At 51.6% G+C, this 26105-nt stretch overlaps 2 protein-coding genes across 3 annotated transcripts in view; one reads left to right on the top strand and one right to left on the bottom strand.

The window, feature by feature from the left end:
- Nucleotides 1-1012: 1012 nt before the first annotated feature.
- Pcsk9 (proprotein convertase subtilisin/kexin type 9) lies at nt 1013-22441 on the top strand. 2 transcript variants are annotated; one of them, XM_029476190.1, is made up of 13 exons: nt 1169-1638; nt 5926-6117; nt 7974-8097; nt 10307-10440; nt 10587-10728; nt 14638-14834; nt 15602-15664; nt 15822-16005; nt 17191-17364; nt 17594-17742; nt 18099-18276; nt 19909-20090; nt 21217-22441. In XM_029476190.1, exons 1-13 carry the CDS (start codon nt 1393-1395, stop codon nt 21427-21429), a joined length of 2178 nt encoding a protein of 725 aa, XP_029332050.1. In that variant the 5' UTR covers nt 1169-1392; the 3' UTR covers nt 21430-22441. The 2 variants fall into 2 exon arrangements, with proteins under 2 accessions (XP_021015141.1, XP_029332050.1); XM_021159482.2 differs by lacking the exon at nt 15602-15664 and having other exon boundaries at nt 1013-1638.
- A 986-nt stretch (nt 22442-23427) lies between these two features.
- Usp24 (ubiquitin specific peptidase 24) overlaps nt 23428-26105 on the bottom strand; it is a 126111-nt gene continuing 123433 nt past the window's right edge. Inside the window, exon 68 of the mRNA XM_021159480.2 lies at nt 23428-25975. Within this exon, the coding sequence (XP_021015139.1) occupies nt 25913-25975 (63 nt within the window). The 3' untranslated portion in view covers nt 23428-25912. The remainder of the gene's footprint in view (nt 25976-26105) is intronic.

Genomic DNA, 26105 nt, shown 5'->3' with positions numbered 1-26105 from the left:
GCTGTGGATCTATACAGAGGCCCTCTGTGTACAGCTTCATCATCCACTGGGTGGGCCTGAAGGGTGAGAAGCCTGGCCTCCCGGAGGGAGCACGAGGAAGGCTTACTCAGGGACCTTCTTGCTGCAGGTATCGGTGGTGAGGACTCTGACCAAAGGCTGGTTCTTCAAGCAGGGCAGAGTCTTGGGCCATCTCTGAGTGAAGGTGAACGAACTCACTTTCCTGCCAAGGTGGTGGGCTATGCGGTGGGGATGAAGAACCAGGACAAAGGGATGACACCAGCTTAGTCCCCTGGGCCTTCCTTCAGCCCACTCTAGTGGGCTGTCTGGTGGGAGGTAGAGACAGAGGTGGGACGGAAGGCGGCCTCAGACTCCAGGACTGGACTCAGACTGCCGAACAGTGCCAGACTGGGGTCCTGAAGCTGCTTGAAATCTTGCTTCTGAGCAGAGCCTGGCCTCATGCCTTCCCTCTGCAGAGCCCACTATGGGGTCTGAGGATGGAATCCCCTCTGCAGCTTCTGCCCAGCACACAGTTGGTGTAGCTGGACACGTGCTCCACTGAGTTATTGGCTACAGTGTGTAAAACAAAAACAACTGAACCTCTATACACACCCACACACACTGACCCAGCTTGTGCTTACGATGAAGTTTGAGTCTCTGGCATCTTTGAAGATTTAAATGTGGAGTCTCTGTAGAGTTGTCCCTCGAAGTGACCAGTGTAGCTGGAACCCAAGGAAAGCAGTCTTTTCCAGGTAGGTTAGGGTGTAGGTGGGCCCAAGGAGCAGAGGGCTGGCGGCCAGGGAGGGAAGGGATACAGGCTGGATGGAGTGCAAAGTTTAGGCAGGTAGTGGGAAGTCAGCACGCAGTGAAGAGTCATGGGTCACAGGAGGAGGGCCCAGGAGAAGTTAGTTCATATTGTTGGAGGGAGAAGTACAGGGGTGGCTGGCAGACCCCGGAAATGCTAAAGAGGTGGGCTCAGTACGCCTTTGAGTTGGCACCCCGCCTGAGGAGGATTGGAGTGGGGCTTAAGAGGGGGGAATGTAACAGGTCCAGTTTGCAGCCCAATTAGGATTTGGGGTTTCAGTCCTCTCTCTGAGCGTCATTTGACGCTGTATGGGGAGGGCGAGGCCGAAACCTGATCCTTTAGTACCCAGCCCGTTAATGTTTAATCAGAGAGGATCTTCCGATGGGGCTCGGGGTGGCGTGATTTCCCGGCCCCCAGGCGTCCAGTACCCACACCCCAGAAGGCTTCCACCTTCACGTGGACGCGCAGGCTGCCGGTGGGCTCCCGTTCTCTCTCTCTTTCTGAGGCTAGAGGACTGAGCCAGTGCTTGGCTCCCCAGGGACATCACGGCCCGCAGCCCCAGAGCCGAGTGCCCCGAGTCCCAGGCGTCCATGTCCTTCCCGAGGCCGGGCGCACCTCTCCTTGCCCCGATGGGCACCCACAGCTCTTCGTGGCTGCGGTGGCTGCTGTTGCCGCCGCTGCTGCTGCTGTTGCTGCTACTGTGCCCCACGGGCGCTGGTGCCCAGGACGAGGACGGAGATTATGAAGAGCTGATGCTCGCCCTCCCGTCCCAGGAGGATGGCCTGGCTGATGAGGCCGCACATGTGGCCACCGCCACCTTCCGCCGTTGCTCCAAGGTATGGGTGCCAAGCAACGGCGTTGCTTCGGGGTTGGGGTGATGCTCTTCGGGGGTCTTCTCTGCTCATCTAGCCGTCTGGTGGTCTCTAAGTGCAGCCCTGAGGTGCGGGAGGCGGGGGCAAGACCTAGTGCTCAGCTGCACCTTGTGGCACAGAGTGATGGGGGAGGCCACGTGCTAAAGGCACTTCGGGGCTTGGTTCCAAAAGTGTGAGGCAGGTAGCAGGCTACCGGTGTGGTCATGCAGAAAAGGTAAAGTGGCATCGGGAGGCTGAGAACTCTAGTGGCACATCTTTCTCAACTGGTCATTCAGCAATCATCCTGGGTGCCTTTTGGGGTTCTGTAGGCCTCGATCTAGCGGAAGGGTGTCAGGGCTGCATGACTGGAGCACTGGTAGGTGAATGCGTGGGTGGGCGGGGTCAGCTTCTTGGGCATATCTGCCTCTGGCTCTGAGCCACCGGAAGCTCTTGCTTGAGCAGTTCCCTCCAAATGAATCTTCCCAGGGTTCCATTGAGGTTTTTTTTGTCCGGCTTGGAAATAGTCTTGGGGTTGGAGGCTGGAGTCATTCACCCGGTTCTGGGTGGACAGCTACTCTGTCTTGGTCTTTTGTTAAATGGGAAATAGAGGTCCTTTGGTGACCACAGGGGTGATCTCCGGATGTAACCAGGGAAATTTGGAATTATGGCCCGCTGCAGTGGGGTGTATCTGGCCACTGCTACTGGGGCAGAAGGGAGAATGGGCTTCTGAGAGAGACCTAGCCCCAGCCAGTGTGCTGCTGGGTAGGTGTCAGGTTCTCAACTCGAATCACCCCTCCCAACGTTCCCCAAGCTCTATGCCTAAAGGGATGTGGAGTCACAGCCAGGGTAAGAAAGGACATTTTAGAGCCAGGCATGCCTATAATCTTGGCTCTCAGGAGGCTGAAGCAGAAGGATTGTGAAATCAAGACCAGCCTGGGCTACATAGCAAGACCCTGCCGCAAACAAATAAGGGAGTTATAGCCACCACAGCCCCCAAAGCAACGAGCACAGGAAATACTGAGTTCCCTGTTTTGAGAGATGAGAGGGCAGAAGTGAGTGTGTATCTGAGGGACTCAGGAACATCCTAAAATTTGCTCATTCATTCATTCATTCATTCTTTCTTTCAGTGAATGTTTGATGGGACTAAAATTTAGAATGAACATAATTTTGGCGAGGAATTTCAGTCCAATCTTTTTAATCTAGCCATGAGATACTGGGACCTGGGGAAAGGAGGTGCACCCTGCCTTCCCGGAAAGTTCGTTCCACTGCAGAGCACCTTCGCAGTTCTGTAGCGTTTCGTTTGGCAGAGGGCACTCTAGACTGAGCTTTGAAGCATCACTGGAAGCTCAGCGAACGAAGGTGGCGTGGGAATCTTCCAGAGAGGGCGTGTTAGGAATGAGGCGCAGAGCTGGGGAAGGCGGAGGAAGAGGAAGGCTCAAGTGTCTGAAGTCCTTATGCTAACTTCTGAAATGGGAGCTGTTCTGAACCCCAAAGGTCCTTTGTGCTTCACTTGATGGTAAAGCTTAGGTCTGATCTGACTCAAGGTTATCAAGAATTTTCAACTCATTCCATCGGGGTGAATATATGGATAATCAGACATTTGCTGCATTGACCCCTGAGCTAACTCCTCACTATCCATTGCTCCCTTTCTAGAATGCAAGTGAAGTTTGAATTCCCAATACAGTTGACCCCGAGGGCTTTAACAAAAGGCTCTGGATAGAGGTCCTCTGGTCAAAGGTGCATCTGTAGGAGGTGAAGGTGCAGAGTGGGTTAAAGTCAAGGCTAAGGAAAAGCTTCAACATTGCTCTTCAGCCATTGGGTGTTGGGAAATCCGTGGAAGGTTTCTGCGCAGGCGCGCCTCTGCTCTCATGCCCTTGCCCTTGGCTCTCCCCTCTCTGTATGGAGGTGTGGTCTTGCTCCTTCCACGGATCTTCTCCCCCATTTCCATTTGCCAAGCACCCAGCCAGGTGCCGTGCACACTTGTCTCTTTTGAGTACCCTTGTAGGTGTATCCTGGGAGTGTGATGGGCCCTGCAACACAAGAGCTATCTGGAGCTCCAAGACATTGAGTCACTTACTCAGGGTCAAATGCCAGTAAATACTGGAGATGGGATTAAAGCCTGAAGCATTTGGGTCTTCTCTGAGCTGCTTCTGGAGGAAATCAGAGGTGTTGGGATAGGAAAGGAGGGAATTACCTTGGATGGATCACTGAACGCGGAGGTGTGACTAGGAAGGCCTTTGGGTAGCAGTGTCAGCTGAGTGACCAGGCCGTGGATTCTGTAAACAGATGGGTGTGATATGGAGGCTGCCTGGTGCCCATACCTTCTCCTCCTGCTGACCACCACGTTTGAACATGTGTACACCCCAGTAGCACAAATAGCTGCATCGCTGGGGGATTTGTGGTTTAGTCACAGTTTGGTCCCTTTGATATACAGTTTGTCTATTCTATCTCTCTGATTTCACTCCGAACCTGCAGGCAGGACTGGAATATAGCTTGGAGGTAATTGACTTTCCCACACTATCCTGTTGTGTGATCTCTCTTCCCATAAAATACTGTTTAGCCTCCTGGGAGGAATACCTCTATCCATCAAAGTAATGCCCTGGGCAAGATGCTTCCTCTCCCCCTTTAGCAGTGAAGTGTAGGCACTGAAGGCCATTATATCATCACCCGTTCAGGCATAGAAATCCTTTTCGGCTCTAACATAGCAGAGCCATTTGATTCACTGTCTGATGGTCATAACACATTTGCCTCTCAAACCCTATCTTCTGTCCTAACCCCACAAGCTGCTCAGCGCTGGTTACCATCGGAAGGTTTGGCATTTTGATTTTATGCTGTTTGATTAACAGTCTCTTTATGCCACTGAGTCCTGAACTGAAGGGATTTAGCAGGTTTTAAACAAGTCCTGGCCAGTGTGTCCCACTCATGGGGTATTAGGTGGTCTGCTTCAGCCGTCCCTTTCAACAATTCCAAAGCCATATGGAGATTTAGCTTCAGAAGAGGGCATGGCATGTTTAAAACCCCCAAGTGTCGTATGGGGAAGGGAACAGGCTCATCCTCTGCATGTATTCCTCACTGAGGAAAAGCATCGTCAACTCTTCATGATGGTGGTGGATTCAAGGATTGAAGGGGATGGAGATACAAGAGGCAAGGAGGTTAGGTATGTCCCAGGATCCTTCTTTTTGAGCTAACAGAACCTCCCAGGATAATGCAGATGCATCAGCCCGTCGGGGTGCAGAGGAAGGGCTAGTAGGGGTGCAGAGGAAGGGCTAGTAGAGGATGCTCTGTCTTCTGAATCATTGGAAGAATCAGAAGACTGGGAATGGGGTGAGGGGAGCTGAAGGCTTCAGGCAAGGCTTGGCTACTTCTGTCTCTCTGAAGGGTCTATCTGGTGCTTTCTCTCTGTGCTTAGGGTAGGGGTGGTTTGCAAAGGCTGAATAGCTAAGGTGATCAGATTAAAAGGGGCTGGACGTTGAATGGGCCCACCTCTCCCTGCCCATGAACTTGTTTAAAATAACACAAAACACCTTTCCATTGCTTTATGTGTAATGTGCCCTATGGTGGCAGCCAGGAGCAGGATGTCCATGTGCTGTGACAGGCTATAGAGATCTGCTTTTTGCCCCTTCCACCATGCTTTCCCCCTCTTCTGCACAGTAGGCACATTGTAGTCTTTTCTTTTGTTTGGCTTTGCGTCCATGATTACCCTGGTGTCCTGGTGTGGGCTCCCGTGTGTTTGTGTGTTTACCAGAACTGCATACCTCTCATTAGATTCCCTCTGTTTTGCTCAGGCCCTGTTTGGGTGCCACACGTTTCAGTCCACCAATGATTGGTGCAACTCAAGATTCAACAAAGCCAGGGCCTCTACACTCCATAAGAACCTTTTATTGGAGTTCTGTGGAGAGTTTATTTGGATAGTTCAGGGTTCAAAGCATGGGCAGAGAAACAGTGAAAAATATACACATTATTTACGATTATTCTCAGCAGATGTACTCAGGACACAGAAGGTCTCATGGCTGAATGCACTAAAGCTACATTGCTAGGAGGGGGAGGGGGAGGGGAGGGAGGAGGGGGAGGGGAGGATCCTGATCCTTCCTGAGGCATTCCTTGGGCAGACAGAGATGTTCCTCCCAGGGAAACAAAGTTCTACAGGAACAGAGTGCATGCAACACGACAACGTGGGGAAAATCTGTGATATGCATGCTACACTGAGATGAGGTCATGCTGGGTCCACTGGGGTCCTCATGTTCTCTGCTTCTCTTCCTTCCTGGGGATCAGGAGGCCTGGAGGCTGCCAGGAACCTACATTGTGGTGCTGATGGAGGAGACCCAGAGGCTACAGATTGAACAAACTGCCCACCGCCTGCAGACCCGGGCTGCCCGCCGGGGCTATGTCATCAAGGTTCTACATATCTTTTATGACCTCTTCCCTGGCTTCTTGGTGAAGATGAGCAGTGACCTGTTGGGCCTGGTGAGCCACCTTCTTGGGCGTGGGACTTTCCAGGAAGGATGGACTTCCATGTCCATGTCTCAACTGACCTTAGTGTGCCTTGCCCACTGCTGAGAGGCAGGACCAGTAAGCGCCTGTGGCTCTTGGTTCCCTGAATAACTAACTGCCGAGTTAACTTGGCCACATCCCCATGCTGTGTCTACACATAGGAGGACAGAGGGATCACAAGGCAGCTAGCAGCAGAACCCCTGCCTGCCAGTATACTTTTCTGGTTTGTCTACTGCCTGTGAGAACCTGCAGGGACAAGGCCTGGGGATGCTGGTGACAAAGGTGTCAAATGTGTCAGATTCTTCTCGTTTGGGACAGGTGGCGCATCTCCATCACTCCTCTGAATGTTGCCTTTCTTTGCTAAGAAGGTAAAAGGGGTTCAGGCTATCACCTGGCCTCCCTGTCTTCTCCCCATCTTGGCACTCCAGGTTCTCACCTCTCTTCTCCACTGGGTACTCTCAGACCCCTGCGCACCCTTGGGTCCCAGGGCTCAGGGCCTTGCCCAGGCCTCCAGTGTGCATTGCACATGCACCTGGTCTTCTGGCCTCAGGTCCCTGCTAGCCTCAGGGTTTAAACTGACTTAAGATCTTGTTACTAAATGACAGTGGGGCATGGGCCATGCCACGGAGCAGGAGGACATCAAATCAGTGCCTCCCATCCATGCACTCTGCACTTTACCAAGCATCGCCTGTGACACAGCCTTGAGCCTTTCCGTCAAGCTTACGGCAAAGGTGGAAACTGGATGGGTGGTTGATGCCAGAGCAGTTAGCTGGTGCTGTGTGCTCAGTGCAGTTGGGAATGAGTAAGATACCTGAAGTGCCAGGGGACCGGCAGGTGCCTGCTGGTCAGGGGAACAAGCTCTGTACAGGGGGCCGTAGAATTTGCTCTAGGAACTTGAGCCCGGAGTCTCAAAGGGTGCACTGGCCTCAGCTCAGTGTCCCACTAGTTTGTTTAATTTAGAGCAGATGCCGCTCTCTCCCACGATTATCCATAAGCCAGATGGGGTGATGGGAGCCATCTTTTGAGGACTAGTGGAGACTGTGGAATATTTTTTTTTGAATAGGGATAGGTTGAGACAGTGTCTTGTTCTGTAGTCCAAGCTGGCCTCTCACTTGTGATAACCCCACCCCTGCTTCTGGGATGCTTGTATTACAGACAGGTGCCAACATCACCAGCTGACTGTTGAGCGTTTAAGCAGATATTAAGTAAAGACACTGGCAGAGGGTAGGAGTCCTGGGGATACTGAAGCATCTAGAGATGCCTTGGGCCTCTAGGAGTAGGGTGAAGAGAGGAAACTGAAGCACAGAGGAAGGACGTGGTATCTGAGGATGTAGATGTGTGAGCCTGGCTAAGGAGCAGGGTGCAGGCCCCTCTCTCAAACTGATGCAGATGCCTCCTGTTAGTCAAACACACTGGAGGTTGGGAGGCTGGTTGCTGTGGTCTGTAGGGCCAGTGCAAAGGCCAGGGATAGGAGCAGAGGCCCCATGGCCAGCACTGGTATCCTGACTGGAGAGTGACGGTACTAAGATTCTTGACCACATCCCTGAAGCTAGGCATAGCCTGACTCTCAGGGGAGATGTGGAGCTCAGAATCCAGAGAGTGGAATAGAGAACCCTCCAAGTAGGCATATAGATTCAGGGGCTGGAGTTAAGGAACACTGCGCTCCCCAGCCAGAGAGAAATGAGGACACTGGCCCCTGGTCTGTCTTCTGGACCCCAGGAGGGAGACTTTGTGAAGGCTGGGGAGGTGGACAGTCAGGTGGGGCTGCTGTGGGCTGCTGTTAGCTGAAGGGCTTTTGAAGCTAAGTACATGGCTGTCTGGTTCTGTAGGCCCTGAAGTTGCCCCATGTGGAGTACATTGAGGAAGACTCCTTTGTCTTCGCCCAAAGCATCCCATGGAACCTGGAGCGAATTATTCCAGCATGGCACCAGACAGAGGAAGACCACTCCCCTGGTAAGGTCTCCAGTAAGCCTACAGCCTCCACTTGTTTTGCTCTGCCCAACCCCTTACCAACCCACCTCAGGGCTCCAGAGTCTGCACTGACCTCTCTGTGCTCTCTCCATTGCTCCATGCAGAAATGCAAGAGTTTTCCCTCAAATGCCCCTCTCCTCCAGCTTCTCATCTGTGTTGGCTTCATCTCTCCCTGTCTTAGTCAGTGTTCTATTGCAGTGAAGAGACTCCATGGCCACGGCAACTCTTATAATTTAACTGGGGTTGGCTTACAGTGTCAGAGGTTTAGTCCATTATCGTAATGGAGGGAAGGATGACAGCATGTAGGCAGACATGGTGCTGGAGAAGGAGCTGAGAGGTCCACATCTTGATCCACAGGCAGCGGAAGGAGATTGCCACATTGGGTGTAGCTTGAACATATAAAACCTCAAAGCCCGCCTCCACAGTGACACACTTCCTCCAACAAGGCCACACCTCCTAGTAGTGCCCCTCTCTATGGGTCAAGCATTCAAACGCATGAGTGTATGTGGTCCATTCCTATTCAAACCACCACACCTTCCATCTGGATTGGCCCCTCTTGCTTCACTTCTGCTCTAGGAAGAGCCTAAACCTGACTGACCCGCCATTTGTGCGATACCCAGTCTTGTAGACAAGGACAGACCCCTCAGCAGGACAGACACTACTCACGCCAATGGCTCCCATTTAGATATCCCAGCTCACCTTGCCCCTATCACCAGTAAGTATCATCAGCCTGCTGGAGGTTCCCTGCATCTGCCAACAGTCTGCCTAGTGTGTCTTGCTTTCAGAGATGGAGAAAGAGACTTGGGAAGGTGGTCTGGATCTGGTAGGATTGTGGGTGACATCAAGTTGAGAAAGGCTGAAGGGCACCTGCTTTGGAAAAGAACCAGAGGTTCTGTGGAGTCTGAAGTGTCTGTCCCCTTCGAGTATGTAAGGAAGGTTAATGTATTGCTTAAATCGACGGGGCATGGATTTCGGAAGATGGATGGAGGCTGGCAGCTGGGAGTGTCTGAGCTTCTCAGGCTGCTGGGTTAGTTATGCAACCAGCCAGGGTAGCCCCTGAGGGTGGCCACAGAGCTCTCTGTGCCAGCCACAGGCGGGGAGGGGCAATCCAAGGTTCCTTTTAGACCTGTACCTCTACCATACCTACTAGGGACTGAACTTGGCCTGAGGTCTGCTAGGAGGTACTCAAAGACTTAACTGTATGCCCAACCCCAGGATGAGAACTCTTTAACAATTCATTTTTTTTTTGTTTTAATGTGTGTGTTTTGTCTGCATGTATGTATATGTATCATGTGCCTTGCGTGTATATATGTACCATGTGCAGGCAGTGCCCGCAGAGGCTTTGAAGAGCGCATTTGGTCTTTAGGAACTGCGGTTGTAGATAGTTGTTGGCCACCATATGTGTGCTGGGAACTGAACCGAATTTATCTCTGAGAGCAACAAATGCTTGTAGCCATTGAACCATCTCTCTAGTGGCTGGGAATTTGTGAGTGTGGCCGCGTTGGGCTCCTCCTTCCTCTCCTCCATTCTCCTAGCTCTCCTTCTATAGGAACCAGACATATGCTACCCTCTGCAGGCCCCCTCCACCAGGCCTGCACAGCCACACACACCCCCTAAGGGTCTCATGTAGTGCTCACTCTGTGCCTGTTTCTTGAAGAATCTCACCCACTTGGGAGGGAAGGTGCAGGTGTCAGGCTCATAGCGAGCTTCCCACCCAGACTCAACAAGGGAAGAAATAGCCCATGGGCTTACCAGGCTCTTGCAGGTGCATCTGTGGACTAGAAGCCTGTTTCCTTCCTGGGAATGTGTCAGGCAGCCAGGATGTCAGGCAGTCCTGCTAGTTTTTTTCTGTCTTCTCAGTCCTTGCCTTAGTAAGCTGGAAGAGCGTATGTTTGGGAGGTTGGCTTATCTTATACCACAATATTGTGTTCTGAATGGTCCTATTGTTGTTTTACATGGAACTGGATACCTCAGTTTACCTCCTGATTCTGTCATTACCAGCTACAGGTCACAGGCAGTTCCTAGCCCTCTCTGTGCCACCCACTCCTTGCTGTAAGATTCAATAGCATGCAGCTTGAGGAGATTTCCCATGAGTTGTCTAATGCGTGGGGTGGCAGACAGCTCGGTACGTGAGCAATAGCATTAACCCCGGAACTGTTCTCCTCACTCCCACAATGGCTGCCATGGGAAGATGGAAGCAGCCAGGTGGAGGTGTATCTCTTAGATACCAGCATCCAGGGTGCCCATCGGGAGATTGAGGGCAGGGTCACCATCACCGACTTCAACAGCGTGCCGGAGGAGGATGGGACACGCTTCCACAGACAGGTGAGTGTGACTCTCACTTCATCTCAGAGGTGGGTGAAGGTGGGCAGAGGTACCACCCCTGGAGCATTATGTCAGTACTGCCATCTGTGGGGCACTATGTCAGTCTGTCCACACCCTCTCACGTGATCCCCGTGCTGATTGATCAGGCGAGCAAGTGTGACAGCCACGGCACCCACCTGGCAGGTGTGGTCAGCGGCCGAGATGCTGGTGTGGCCAAGAGCACCAGCCTGCACAGTCTGCGTGTGCTCAACTGTCAAGGGAAGGGCACAGTCAGCGGCACCCTCATAGGTGAGTGACACTCTGGGTTCTACCCAGCCAAAGCTTAGCAGGGAGCAAGGTCTCACAGTTAGGGAGTCTCTGTCATGCACAGTTTAGAGAGATAGAGTTGGGAGGGTCCCGAGATCAAGAATGCAGGTGGGAAACTGAGGCTTGGGAGGAGGTGGGGCTCAGTCCAGCAGGTCTATGGGTGAGTGCTTTCCCACAGTCTGCACTGCTCCCTTGTCAGTGCTCTTACAGTGTTGTCACATGTCACCTGCAGTAGATTTGCAAAGCCCCAAGGTGGTAGAAGCCAGTTTTCCTATCTGTGTGTTTACCAACAAGTCGGGACACCTTCTTGGTAGGGGAAGTGCAATGGATCTTTCCAGATGTTTGCAGGTTACTCCATCAGTCCACTCCAGCAGGGACCCAGAAGCCTAGAATTTCAGTATGTAGGTGGGGAGAGGAAGTGAAGTAGTGCTGGCTCACTGTACCTCAGCGTGCTGGGCAGAGTGTGAGGCTTGGCATGTGATCCCGAGGCTGGCATGAGATGATGGCTAAACAGTAAGCCCAGCCACAGAGGGTGACTTGGCCAATGCTCACGGTGGGAGCCTGCCAGCCTCTGGGGATGGAGCTGCTAATGGCTTGACTGCCACCAACCAGTCAGATGCTGGCCCTGAGCTGGCCCACACAGGATAAGGGAACCAGCTTGGCTTATCAGTGGGACTTCAGTTATTTTTGTTTGTTTTAGATTTATTTTATGGTTATGAATGTTTTGTCTGCATGTGTGTATGTGTACCAGGTACTGAGAACTGAACCTGGGTCCTCTTCAAGAGCATCAAGTGCTCTTGACCACTAAGCCATCTTTCCAGCCACATGCTTGGGACTTTAGAGCACAGTCAGCCACTGACACATTTAAAGCAATAGCTTCTGTCCCATCAGGAGGCTCTCGTGTCTGTCCTACCCACTTATTGATCAACCTCAGTCCAGCTTGCCACCACTGAAGGCCACTGTGTAGAAAGAGACCGCTCATTGCTCAGAAGTCCTCACCCAGACCGGGCTCTGGCCTCTGGAGGGCTTCGTGCAGGAGAACTGTCCCTACCAGTGTGTAGAAAGCCCCTAATGCAGTCCAGGGTGGAGTGGGCTCAGCATGAAGGAGCTGCTACTCCAGCCTTAGGCTCCTCTGTATGAAGCTGGGGCAGGGGTGTAAGGGTCTAAGCTCAGGTCTACGGAAGCTAGGGGCCATTTGTAATCCCGAATGTCACCAATATTCCTGTGTGCACTTCTGTGTCCCTTACCTCCTCCTGGTGTGAGGGGTCTCACCAACCAACACTTAACATATATGGTCCTGGTCTCCAGTTCCCACCTCAGCCACGGGGACACCTGGATCCAGAAGGTTCTGAGAGCTTGGCTTGTTCACACCGTGTAACAGAACAGGAGCCTGAACAGGAACGAAGCTGTTAGGCCAGGCCAGCTGTGGTTAACTCGGGTCTCTAGCTTACAGGCCGGCAAGGGTTAGAGTTAAATAGAGCAGGCCACTGGCAAAATTGATCTTCACACTCATTCAGTGTGGGGGGACAGAGTGTTGCTGATGTTGGGGGATGACGTCTTCGTAGTGGAGAGTCATGGGCGGTGCTGTGGAATCTTTAACTCCCGACTTGATATAAATAGCACTTGCCCTGTTTATGCAGGGTAGATTGGCAGCTTGTGAGTGGGTGCCAGGGTGGTCTCTGATTATTTTGGGAGCAAAACTTCAAGTGTGGTGAGAGGGCCTCTGAGCAGTCCTCAGAGAGACATGGAGGTTTCTGAAGCCTGAGAGCTGTAAAGGAGGCTCTCTCATTTCTGGAGGCCTAGGAATTTTTCGGAAAGGCATAAAACAATGTCTGGTGAGGATCCTAGTGGCTTGCATTTTGGTTCTCTGAGAAGCTGGAGAAGTGAAAAGTGGAGGAAATGTTTCCCTTTTTTAGGGCTAGTGGTTTTAATTTTAAATCCATTATTCATTTGACAAATTCATATGTGTGTATATTTTGGTCATTTTACTCCCCTATTATCTTTTCTTAACCTGTCTTACCCTCTGATGAACCCCCTCTTCTTTCCAATCAGTCTCCCATCGATTTTCCTGTCTCTTGTTTGATAGCCTGCTTTGTGACCCACGGAGTTTCAGTACAGTTGCTAGCAAGAGTGTTATTTACAGGAACATGAGCAACTTAACAGTGTACCTCTGAGAAAAAAACAACACCGTTGCCCCAGGGAGCAGTAACCTCCTAGTAGCTCCTTTAGGGTGGGCTTCGTGAGTCCCTCTGTCATCTATGATAGAGCGTTACCACCTGGTGAGGTAACATGGCTACTGTCATGAATCCAGTGGCCTTGTCACGTTCAGAAGACAGCGATTTGCAGCACTGTTGCCACCCCTGGTCCTTACATTCTTTCTTTCCCCTTCCCCTTCCCCTTCCCCTCCCCTCCTTCCCCTCCCCTCCCCTCCTCTCCCCTTCTCTCCTCTGGTGTTCCTTGAATCCTGTAGGAGAAGGGGTTGATAAGGATGTCCTGTTATGGCTGAGCATTCATGGTCACTTACCCTCAGAACTTTGAGGTGAGGCTTCTCACACCAGGAAGGGGCAAGGGGCAGTGATGTGGACACAGGGGTGTAGGTGACATCTGTGACTACAACCGACCCAGTTATGAGTCTCTTTATTAACTGCTCTCCACTTTATAAAGACCAAACTTGAGAGTAGCACAAATCTGTGGGTACCCACATGAACATTTAGTAGGTGGTTTAATAATATGATCATTTAGCAAAGCCAGTAGTGCTGTGTTTGCCCTGGGGCCTATGATCTTCCCAGCCATGCTTTTTTTGGCCAGGTTTACAATACCAGGCACCAATCCCCTTCGGTGGAGTGAGCTTTAAATCCAACCAGAAAGTGGTTGTTTACCCATGTGATAGCCACACCAGTGAGCACTTGCCGCTGGCCAGGTTTGAATTGAACTCAAAGGCTTACAGCTGGGTAAGTCTGTTGACTTCTATCTTCAGCCAGCCTGCAGCACATTCTTCGACTGTGAGAGCTCGGCAGCAGGGAGCAAGCTTCCAACTCAGTTCTAGCTTGCTTTCTCCATGTTCTAGGTAGGGCTATCTAGAGTAACCTAACTTGTCAAACGAGTCTCTGTCTCTCTCTCCATACATGTGTGTGCGAATGTGTGCATGCTTGTGTGATTTATTGGAATGACTTACAAGTCCAGCTAATCCAACAATGCTGTGAATGGGAAGTCCAAGCATCCAGGCGTTCCTCAGTCTGTGAGGCTAGATGTCTCAGCTGGTCTTCACTATATCCCAAGGAAGCAGGCTCTAATGCCAGCAGAGGGGTAGACTTGCTAGCAAGATGAGAACAAGCAGGCCAAGAGCAAAAGCTGCCTTCTTCCATGACCTTAGATAGGCTTCTCAGCAGACGGCATGACCCAGATTAGAGGTGGGGTTTCCCAACTCAAAAGATCTGGATTAAAGGTGTCTTCCTACCTCATGCATCTGGATTCGAAGTTGACAATCAAGAATAGCCATTACATCCTGCAATCAGTGTGTGATATTTGCAGAAATAATGCCTGGCCATCTAGTTCTGGGGAACACTCAGCTCCTTCAGTTTTGAGTCTAAATTTAACCTAGGGGCAGGATTATTCCGTTCCTCTTGGGATCTGTTGCTTTCTTTCAAGGTATTTGATAGATTAGGTAATAGATAGATTAGGTTATGGGAGCTATCCACTTTACTCAAAGAAAGTGAGTAAATGACTTAAATGTCAGTCATACATGAAATACTTCCAAGGCAGCATTCAGATAGGTTAAGCATCCGAGCACCAAACCACCACAAAATAACGGATCACACTGTGTCTCTGAGGGGAGGAGCTGGAGGAGGAATGTATACCTCTCTAGCAGGTGACCTGGGTGATTTTTGGCAGGCCTGGAGTTTATTCGGAAGAGTCAGCTAATCCAGCCTTCGGGGCCACTCGTGGTTCTGCTGCCCCTGGCTGGTGGGTATAGCCGCATCCTCAACACTGCCTGCCAGCACCTGGCAAGGACTGGGGTGGTGCTGGTTGCAGCAGCTGGGAACTTCCGGGACGATGCCTGCCGCTACTCCCCAGCTTCTGCTCCAGAGGTAGGTGCTGAGCTCTTCTGTCAGAACGAGGGAAGATGGCCCCCTTGCTGACCGAGCTGCCCGGACTGAAAGTGCTTAGAGCTCCCAGACCGGGAACCCTGATGGGACTCATGCCTTCCCCATTCCAACATCTGTGGGAAGCTGTGACCCAGGAAGCCATACCTACGATCCTGGCCATCTCTCTCTCCTTTCCCCCTCTCAGGACCTGGGGCTTTATCCAGTCCCTCTTCTGTCCCTTGGAAGGCAGAATAGCACCTTCAGTGGTCTCCCCACCCCCTCTGTTTCCCTAGATCACCCACAATCCCCTGAGCCATTTATGCATCAGACCCACTGTCCTGTCCAGTCCCTTAGCCTCCCCCACCCATTGATCGGCTCCCTACCTATAACTGACCCTAGCGAGACTGGGGAGGACTTCTGCCCCTAAAGCCCTCATATGATGAGCTCATGTAATTAACTACCATGTCTGGGGCTGTGGCAGGTGCATTCTGGGAGAAGCCTCTCTGGAGGCATTGACAGTCCAGTGGTCCCATCCTCATCCGGGGGACACCTGCAGAGCATCTGCTATGCAGTGAATGATTAGTGCTGAACGTGCAGAAGGGGGAGACACCTGTCCCTGTTCAAGGCTTCATGGAACCCAGCCTTCCCTCCCTGACCACCAGAGCTTACCAGCTGCTTTATTTAACATTGCTGTCTTGCCCGCTCTAGACTTTTTATGGTACCATGCGGCTTGATAGTAGGTCCCTTTTCCTACCTGGTCTCTACCCTAGAACCTGGGCTCCACGAGGATTCAGGAAATGGGGTCTGGAAAATGTTGGGGAGCCCTGGCGGAGGTGAGATGCAGAACCCCCCGAGGAGCTGCATTTCTCACAGGTGATGGCATTTCAGGGGGCCACAGTGGAAACTGGAGTTGGCTAGTCCAGAGGCAAGACCTGCCTCTCCCATTGCGGCGCTGGGCTTTCTCTGCTACCCACTCCTTTACCATGCCAGGTCATCACAGTTGGGGCCACGAATGCCCAGGACCAGCCAGTCACCTTGGGGACTTTGGGGACTAACTTTGGACGCTGTGTGGATCTCTTTGCCCCCGGGAAGGACATCATCGGAGCGTCCAGTGACTGCAGCACATGCTTCATGTCACAGAGTGGGACCTCACAGGCTGCTGCCCACGTGGCCGGTGAGTCACCATCCCACCATCATCCTGCCACCATAGCCCTTTGACAGGCAGCAGGATCTGTGCCCTGACCTTCTGGGTCAGCGCCTATGCCTGAGGGCAACTGTGAGGGGGAGCAGACGGGGCCTCCTGTGGTGAGCAGCTTTGCTGGTGTGGTGCAGTGTCTGAGGTAACTCACTTAAAGGAAGAAGTGTTTATCTTGTCTCATGGTTTCAGAAGGCTCAGCATGGTCGTTTGGCACCTTTGTTTTAGGGCATGACATGGTGCGGAGTGTGTGGTAGAGCAAAACTGTTCCCCTCATGTGCCTGGAGAGCAGATGGAAAGGGTAACCCCCCGCACCCCAATGATCTGTTTGTATTAGGACATACCTCCAAAAGTTTCTGTCTCCTCCCACAGACTGCCGACCAAGCCTTCCATATATAGGCTTTTGGGGAGAAATTTAAGAATCAGATTATCACAAGGTCCTGTAAATGGAGTTTAATAAACTCTACTATTTATTAATATGACCTGGCCAGTCCCCCAATCCTATGGATTATTTAATCAGCTCTTGCACAACTGCTGAGGATTACCCTTGAATCTGTTTTACTAATCGCTAGACTATCTACTTTCTAGCTGTGGTACCCAAGTACCTGCTGTTTGAATCTCTCCTGGGCTACTTCTGCTCCAGCCGTCCCATCTGGAGGCTGCAGGGGCGAGGAGGGGGGCATTTCACTGGAGCATGTGCTCCTGGTCCATCGTGTCTAGTGGAGACCTCCTGTTTCCTCCATCTTCTTCCACCTTCACTCTTCTTTCTCCTTCTTCTTTGAGGTCCCTACCTGTGACCCCCCAACCCCGTAACTGAACCTCTACCTCTTTCTATTCTCCCCAGTCATGGGTTGTAGCAGCTTCTATTTAACTGATAGTTTTAAACTGGGGAGCAAAGTTTACATAGCACCACTGTAAGTGAGGATCTTGTTGGGGGCAGCCAGATCTTGGGGGGGGCAGCACTTAGCATTTGAGTAACCTAGCAGCGCCAGGCCAACCGCCAACAATGGCCTGAAGAACACTGGGTCTACTAGGGAAGGATACACAAATAGATGGACCAGAAAGCATTTGGAGTTCTAGTTGTTCCTGATGCATGCCCTGGCAGGAGCCCTATATTTTGGGAAGCAGGGCCAGCCACCGCCCTCTGTGACTCTGTACCTCCAGGCATTGTGGCTCTGATGCTGACCCGGGAGCCGGCACTTACCCTGGCCGAGTTGCGGCAGAGGCTGATCCACTTCTCTACCAAAGACGTCATCAACATGGCCTGGTTCCCTGAGGACCAGCAGGTGCTGACCCCCAACCTGGTGGCCACACTGCCCCCCAGCACCCATGAGACAGGTGAGCAGGATGGCAGGGAGGGTACCCAGCCCCTGCCCTGGCCCTCACAGGACGGTTTTCTTTCCTTAGCTGCAGTTTGAGGGCAGAGACTGAAAAGGCTTGATGGTATTTTCCTGGGAAAACAGCCAGCTTGAAGCCTCTTTTTCTGCCATCAACTGAGGCAATCCCTAACATCTCTGGTGGGTGCTCCCTCCACCCTAAGACCCCGCTCATCTGGGCCTTGTTGCAGGCGGGCAGCTGCTCTGTAGGACGGTGTGGTCGGCACACTCGGGGCCCACTCGAACAGCTATAGCTACAGCCCGCTGTGCTCCAGAAGAGGAGCTGCTGAGCTGCTCCAGCTTCTCCAGGAGCGGGAGGCGTCGTGGTGATCGGATTGAGGTGCCCGACCCTGTCTGTGTGTCTGTCTACCCCTAACCAGTCTTAGCCTACACTGAGTTTGGCTGGAGAGCAGCACCTGACCAGGAGAGCCAGTTCCTAAGGATAGCATCTGTGAAATGTCCCGGGCTGGGGCTGGATCTGGGGTGTTAGCCACCCATCGTCTCTGCTGGAAGCTTTATGATGGAGATGCCTGGAGACAGAACAGTCTGCCTCAGGCCTGGGCAAATGACTCCTGTCTAGAGTAGTGGGGATAAGCAAGATGCTAAGGGCTCCAAGGGTCCCAACTAGGTGCCCGTGTACCTCTGTCCCAGCCCTGTGCTCTTTCTCACTGGTTCTTGTTCTTCTCCAACTCTTAGGCCATAGGGGGCCAGCAGGTCTGCAAGGCCCTCAATGCATTTGGGGGTGAGGGTGTCTATGCCGTTGCGAGATGCTGCCTGCTTCCCCGTGCCAACTGCAGCATCCACAACACCCATGCAGCCAGAGCTGGCCTGGAGACCCATGTCCACTGCCACCAGAAGGACCATGTTCTCACAGGTAGGAGTCTAGTCCAAGCTGTGAAAAAAAGAGGCCTTGTTGACTCCAGACCATGGTCCTCCTGAGCCTGAGACCTGGGGCCCATTTTAAGCCGGTCGCCATCTTGTCCACGTAGTGGGATCCTCTTTTTCTTTAGCTTCCGTCTGCAAAAGAGGGTGATGATGGTGGGGTGATGTGGAGCACAGGGAGGGGATGCCCGACACTGTCCAAGGGAAGGCTCTGAGGCGTGTCTCTAAGGGGGGAAACTCAGTTTGAATTCTGCACTCAGTAGTGGGATCAAGTTCCTTACCATTCTGTACTTGGTTTCTTCATCATGAAGTGCAAGGGTGCATGTCACACATGCATGCCATTAGGGGATGGTGGCTCTCCGGTCAGGAGGAGGCCACACAGTCCTGCGTGGATGGAGGATACGTGCTGGGCAGGGCTTGAAGGGCTGGAAGGTCCCTGAGGAAGGCTCGCTCAGTGGCAGATTCTGGTGGAATACAGGCTGGGGAGCCACAGAAGGTTCTGGAGTGAAGGGTGGGGTTGGCAAAGCCCAGGCATAGACTGGATCTTTAGGGGGCAGATGATCACAGTGGGTGGCTGCAGCCTGGACCAGGCAAGGCTCCCTGGACCTGTTGGTTGCATCCATACTGGGCTCTCATTTGCTTTTTTGAGTGTCAACAGCTAAGACCCAGGGCATGTGTGGAGCCAGGAGAACCTTTGACCCTCCCTATCTGCAGCCTAGCAGAGATCCACTTATCAGCTAAGCAAGCCAGTGGCTCTCAACCTTCCTAATGCTGCGACCCTTTAATACAATTCCTCATGTTGTGGTGACTGCCAACCATAAAATTATTTCCGTTGCTACTTCATAACTATAATTTTACTACTGTTATGAATCATAGTGTAAATGTCTATGTTTTCTGATGGTCTTAAGTGACCCCTGTGAAAGGGTCATTCTATCCCCCCCCCCCAAAGGGGCCTTGACCCACAGGCTGAGAATTGTTGAGCTAAGGAGCGACCCCTCTGTGTAGAGTGGCTCTACTGAGCTCCTGTAGCTAGGGCGGAGAGAACTGTAGTCCCTAACACCCTAAGATGCAGTCCTTGCAATAAATAGGTTATCTGCTGGGATGACACACGTGGCCTCCATCATCTTCATAGCATCTCTATGGGTGCTCTTGCACTCTCAATGCTACAGAAGGGCACCTAAGGCTTAGCATAGCCTCGTGACCACTGTGCATGGTTCTGTAGCTGGTGGTGTGTCTCTTACTTCCAAGACTAGAGTCCCAGGTCCCATGCAGACCTGGCTCACACCATAACTTTTGGTGGTAGGACAGGGAAGGGACTCACAGAGGCTCTGAGTACCTCAGGCTGAGGAGCCCTGTACCATGCCCTCAACCCCCTTCTCTGGCTGGAGAGACGGTGTATTTCTTAAGAAAGTCAGTTTCCAAGAGGTTGCATGGCTCTCCCACAGCCCCTCAGATGGTCAGTGGCAGAGGTGAGGATCCAGGGATCCTGATGCCAGCACCATTTCTACTCCGAGCTGTCTCTCTTTCCCAAGCTTCAGACTTCAAAGAAAGAACATTAGTTGGGACCAGAAAGACAAGAAGTCCACAAAATTACAGAGTCTGAGCTGCATGCTCTCTGTTCTAGGCTGCAGCTTCCATTGGGAAGTGGAAGACCTTAGTGTCCGGAGGCAGCCTGCGCTGAGGTCCAGACGTCAGCCTGGCCAGTGCGTTGGCCACCAGGCGGCCAGTGTCTATGCTTCCTGCTGCCATGCCCCAGGGCTGGAATGCAAAATCAAGGAGCATGGGATCTCAGGTCCTTCAGAGCAGGTGAAGGAGTTGGGGATGGTTGGGTACCTTGGTCTTGTGTGTGTGTGCTGCCCTGTGTTGAGGGGGTCCCATGTGTCAGGGTAACAGGATGAGTTAGGCAGCTTTTCCTGTTGCAGGCACAGCATGTGTGCATTTGTGTATGGCAGGCAGGCAGGCCTGGTTTCACTCTTGTCCAGTTAAACAAGGCTTGCTGTCCACCCCTGCTGCTCTGTGAGAGCATGTGTGATGGTGGCAAGTGGGAAAGAAAGCCCGTGTGTGCCTGAGCACTTTCTGATTGGTTATTTACCAAACAAACCTGCCAGGAGGCTGCAGAGACTCTGCAAAGTCTGGACAGTGTTGCAGATGCTGAACAAGTCAAGGCTGAGGGGAAGGAAGAGCCCTGGGAAGAGTCTGAGGCCAGTGGCTGATCTTTCAGAGCTTGAGGCAGGAGTATCCCTCCTCTATACAGCTCTGGGGGCGGCCAGTGTGAGGCTAGACGCTGCTCTGTGAAGGGGAATCTCAGCTCCACTGTATCAGTGAGCACAGGCACCCAGAGAGGCTGGCTCCAGGCTGGGCGGAGGTGCCTGCTTGGTCCACCACCAGTGTCCATTCTGGTGGGAGAAGACAGTAAGCAAAGCAAGTTCCAGAGTGCCAAGAGGCTAATGTGGAGGAAAATGGAACAGGCAGAGGGGTGGGTTGAGACACCGTTGCACAAGCTTGGGATGACAAGCCGTGGGGCCACCACTAGGAACAATGTTCCTGGTAGAGGAAACAGCTAAGGCTAAGATGGGTGACAGGATCATCCAGGCCCCTGCACTGCTCCAGGTCCAGGGCGTAAGGGCCTAGGATGGGGTGGGAGGTAGGGGGAGATTCTGTAACCAGAGATGCATGTAGGTGATGGGGAAGAATGGGTTCAGGGTTTCTGTTGAGCCTCTGAACTACCACTAAGTAGGATGGAAGGCTGGGGAGGTACCGACTTTGGGGATGTGAAGGTGGCTGAGTTAAATGTCTGCCCTGGGAGGAGAGCATGCTGGATACTGTTGGGTGCAACCCTGCTTGGGTCTGAGAGGCGGTGGAGCTGGCTTAGACAGCCACAAGTCTCCGACATAGGCCGTCTCCCTCACTGTCTTCCTCTGGACTCTGGCAGGTCACTGTGGCCTGTGAAGCAGGATGGACCCTGACTGGATGCAATGTACTCCCTGGGGCATCCCTCACTCTGGGAGCCTACAGCGTGGACAACCTGTGTGTGGCAAGAGTCCATGACACTGATAGAGCAGACAGGACCAGTGGAGAAGCCACAGTAGCTGCTGCCATCTGCTGCCGGAGCCGGCCTTCAGCAAAGGCCTCCTGGGTTCAGTGACAGCCTCAGGCAGGGATGGTGCCTGAGGCTGGGTGCAGAGATATGCCTGCATGCCTCTCTTGTAGCCAAAGGTGGGGAGATTCTGATGGGAGAACTTGGTGTCTCTCCCTGGGTACCCATCCCTGGTGTATGGAAGCACCTCCCTCACTGTCAGGGGGCCTGTGCTTGGCATCCTGCCATCAAAGCCATTTGGCTGTAGTTGGCTCTGGCCAGCTGCTCCAGTGTACCAGAACCCGAGGATGCTCGCTGCAAGGCCTCAGTTCTCAGGCCTCCAGGGTGTATTTGTCCTTCAGGAAGAGCATAATGGACAGAGATCCTTGGAGGTTCAAAGACCAAGTACCAGACTGGAAAATTAAGTCTGAAAGCCACAAGGATAGTCAACTCACAGCCAGCTCACATTGCAGACACCATTTTGGGCTCCCTGATTAAATGCAGATCAGTTCTGCACTCCTCCAGGGGTGGATCCAGCTGTAAGGCCAGACATCTATCTTCCAGATGTCCTCATCTGCTGCAGGGCTTTGGCCCTGCTCAGGATAATGTGCTATGAGCCCTCATCTGATTCTCAGTTTGTACTGGAGAACCATACAGGACTTATCGCACCTTACCCCATCCACTACCTTGTGCACTGACTGGCCTCATTTTATGACGGAAGAGACAGGACCAGAGAGGCGATGTCACACAGCCAGTGATGTCAGGACATAAATCCAGAGTGGCTGGCCCTGAATAACACCAGGCTGGGCAGCGAGAGGACAGGCTATGGCTTGTTCCTGGACCTGTGTTCCCTTAGCCCCAGTTCCACAGATCAGGTGGAGACTGGAGTGACAGAGGGCGACTGTACCAAGGTCACACCAGCTGACCAGCACACCTCTATCCTTTTGACCTCTTCTGTCTTTTTATAGTAAGCTTCCTCCACCTGTGTTGCTTTTGTAACTTGATATTTATGCAGGGTTTTGTAGAGTTTTTATTATGTAGTGACTTTTCAGAATAAAAGCAGCTGACGTGACTGACTGCATCCGACTCAGAGGCTGCCTGCTTACCAGGTACAACTATTTGCCAAATGGTAGGGTGCACAGGCCTGCAGTGGGCCCATTCTAGGAATGCAGCAACTGTGTTCCTGTAGCCTCCTGATGCTTCAGAGTACTTTGTCCTGGGCCTGCTTCCTCCAGCATTATAGACTCGTTGGGGCCTACCAGCACTCCTAGCTCCCAACACTTCTGCCATCCTTCTGGTGGGGTCTCAACAGTATTTATGGACTCTTTCGCTCACGATTCTGTGGTGTATAGTTGCCCCTGATTTGAAATGAAGTATGCTCTCAGATCTCTTCCCAGTGTGCAATGTGCAAATATCCCAGTCATGCAGTGGGGACCCCTTTGGTCACTGTCTTAAGCATGGTCTCCCTCTATACAGTCTACACAATGGATCTGCCAAGTCTCCAAATGGTTTTCTACACATCAGTGTCATTCGTGGAAAGCACTGTAGCTGACAGATGCTAACGGCTCAAATGTCACAACAGTGGCTGGCATCAGAGCCACTGGCACCTGTGCCTTCAGCGTCCTCTGCCTGTTCCCTCCACAGCAGTGACCATCAACTGGTTGGTCTGATGCCGTACAGTTGGCTCCTGCAGATGTAGGCAGGTATTCACCTAGAATGCGCAGGAAGGGTTTGCCCTACAGGGAGGGGGAAGATGCAGTAAAGGGGTGGGACCTATGTGGACAATGCAGGCTACCAGGAATGACTGACCAATGCAAGACACTTAGTTTCTGAAAGCTGAGTTTACAGGCCCTGAACCCAAGATTGCTGGCCCTGACCACATGGTACACAGACAGAGGTCCTAGATCAGAGAAGGCTGGGAGGCCACACAGCCCAACCACACTGTGACCCCCGCCCACTGTCAGTGCAAGTTCACCAGGAAGGGACCAGGTGTGTCTACGCTGCTCCCCAGTGTCCCCCACAGACCCAGACTAACATCTGGAGAAAAAGTCTGTGAGACTCCAATTCTACATTTTTGAAAAATTTATTTTATACTCTTAGAAGCTAAGAACTCCACCACACATGAACCAAATTTAGAATCCAGAGTCTTTCCTAGTTTATCTACTTCCTTTTGAAATTTATAAACAAGATTCTGTACACAAGAGGTAGCAGAGGAAAATTCCAGTCTGCTTGTTCCAAGCTTAAGATGCTGTACACGCCTTGGTGCTAGCAGGGAGGGTGGGGTGAGCCAGGTGAGTCTGGTGGCTCAGGCTCCGGGCCTTACAGCTCAGCTGTAGGTGACCATGAGAGGCCACCTGGGAGCTCCAGGAGCTGCCTGTGGGAGGCTCGTCTGTCTGTCCCGGGTGCCTTAGGGGCAGGATGGCAGTCCGGAGGTCAGCCTGGACTGAAGGAGCTCCTTGAGAACACATAGCATTGAGTCAATTGTGCAATTCCTGCTTGATTGCAGACCACTGTAAAAGATTATAAAAACATCTTCATCCAAAAATTGGCAGTAAAAATGACAATTCTTTCAAGGCAGGCCTGCCATAATTGTCACTTTGTGGTACTACATTTAAAAAAGTCCTCAGAAGGTTAGTGGACTGAAGCTGTTGGAAATCAAGTGGTTCCTGATGGCGTGGAAGGATGCTCACTGCAGCAGCAAAGGAAGAAGATGGACCAACGTGAACAGTGCCGGCGACCCTGATTCAGCTTTATGTGAGAACAGCAGGCGCAGGGCGGAAGGCGTCGTTTCCATAGGAAATAAGGGGCTGACTAGAAGTGGCAATTTCACTCCTGAATTCGGGCTCCTGAGTGCAGTTGCTGGCAATGATATTCCTCCATGTATCAAGGCCAGCGTTTCAATGCGGGTCCCACACAATCTTCCTATAAGCATGGGTGTGAAGAGATGGTGGACTGGGAAGGGAGACAATGGGATGGGTGTCCAGGGGTTCAAAATCAACTTTAGTCCCTCACATTCAAAAACTGTAAGAACACCAGCATCTGACCAGCTCTGCCACTTGCCTGTCTTGTTTCCCTGAGGACACAGCTCTGCTCTTCCATGCTGTCCCGACCATCTTTGTGAGTCAGGCCAAAGCTGGCTTTGGTCTGTGTTAGGCTACAGAACCCACAACTGAAGCTGGTTGCACGGAACATCTACAGTGAGATGAAGAGTCCCTGAAGCACACAGCAGGGACTGTGACCTGCCTGCCGAATGTCCTCACAATGCAAAAGCAACCAAAAAGGCACTTAGGGGCTGGCTGTGCCTGTTTGACTTGGCAAATCTAGCTGACAGTGGCAGCCTGGCACTTCCAGAGGCTCCCCCAGTTCTGTGCATGGCAAGTGGAAAATAAGGCAGAACTAAAGGCGAAACAAGGCTGACACTGAGCAACTGAAGATACAAAATGTAAAGAACACAGGGAATGGCTACGTAAGCCCAGCCTCAAATAAATGAGAGATGTCATGTTGGCAAATACAACTACATGGATGGCATTTAATTATTTTCTAGTTACTTCAGAGAAAGTACATTTTAAATCTTGCCTTTTCAGTATTAGTCACATTAAGGAGAAACTGAATCTTGAGTTCTTTCTCTGCAGTAAAATTCTGCTGAATCTCACAGGGCAGCAGTTCCCAGCCTTGGTGTTTAACTCAATATACAATCAACATGAGGGCCACAGAGACTATGCTTAAGCAAAGCAAATGATTGCAGATCACATGACTTAAGACTAGTTTATTCAATATGTCTCCAAGCGTTAAAAAGGATAGTCTTATGAAGTCAAACTTAATAAACTTATAAAGTGCTTTTAATTGTTGTTTTAAATTCTATTTTGGGAACAACCCATCAGTCCTTACTGACTGATGTCAGAGAACACACCTTACTCTTCTGGAGAACATAGCTTTTGTTTTGTTGTAAATTTATTATTGCTCTTGTCAATCTTGAATCAGAGAACCCCTCAAAGAGCTTAACAATGCCACAGTTTCTGATGCTGGAAGCTTGTCATCAAGGTCTGAGACCATGCTGAGGGCTTTCACCAGACACCAGGGTTCTGTACAGAGGAGACATATTAAATACAAAGGCCTGTGTAAACTGGGTTCATTACTATTTTACAACAGAAAGAATTTTACCACATATCTTCACATCACTGTAAATTGGATATTCCTATTCAATGTTACTGCAGATTAATAATTTTCCCTCCCATTTCTTCTCCCTGTGTCACAGAGAGAGCCACAGCTTTATCCCTCTTCCTCACTCTCCTATGTCCATGAATCACAAGTTTGCCACCAGATTTATTTTCTAAAATCATGTGTCAATGCACATGTAGATGCTGGGACAGCTGGTCCACATTGCAGAATTCTCCCAATAGCTCCCAGCCTTCTAGTGGCCAGAGAAGTCTCAACTCTGGAGCACGCGGTTCTCCTCCCACTCCTGGCTCCCACTCAAGGCTCATTTAAGGCCTTCAACGATGAGATTCTGGTTTCCCGAAAGGTGCCGAGCATCCTGTCTGGGCTCACTGCTCTAAGGATCAACATCATCAAGGTCACTTCTTAATTCACCAATCATCATGGGAGATTCCGAACCCTGTGGTGAAGAAAGGAAGTTAAGATTCCCACAATTAAAGTCAGTTTCCCCACTGCCTTCCTACTTGCGTCTGTAATTTATAGCTCTGAACATCTTCATTCTGCTTATTAGAAAGGATGACAATACAATG

The sequence above is a fragment of the Mus caroli genome, chromosome 4 (assembly GCF_900094665.2).
Source record: "Mus caroli chromosome 4, CAROLI_EIJ_v1.1, whole genome shotgun sequence".
NCBI classification, from domain to species: domain Eukaryota; kingdom Metazoa; phylum Chordata; class Mammalia; order Rodentia; family Muridae; genus Mus; species Mus caroli.
Note: the sequence above shows the minus strand (reverse complement) of the source record. Positions and strands in the feature narration are given on the sequence as shown.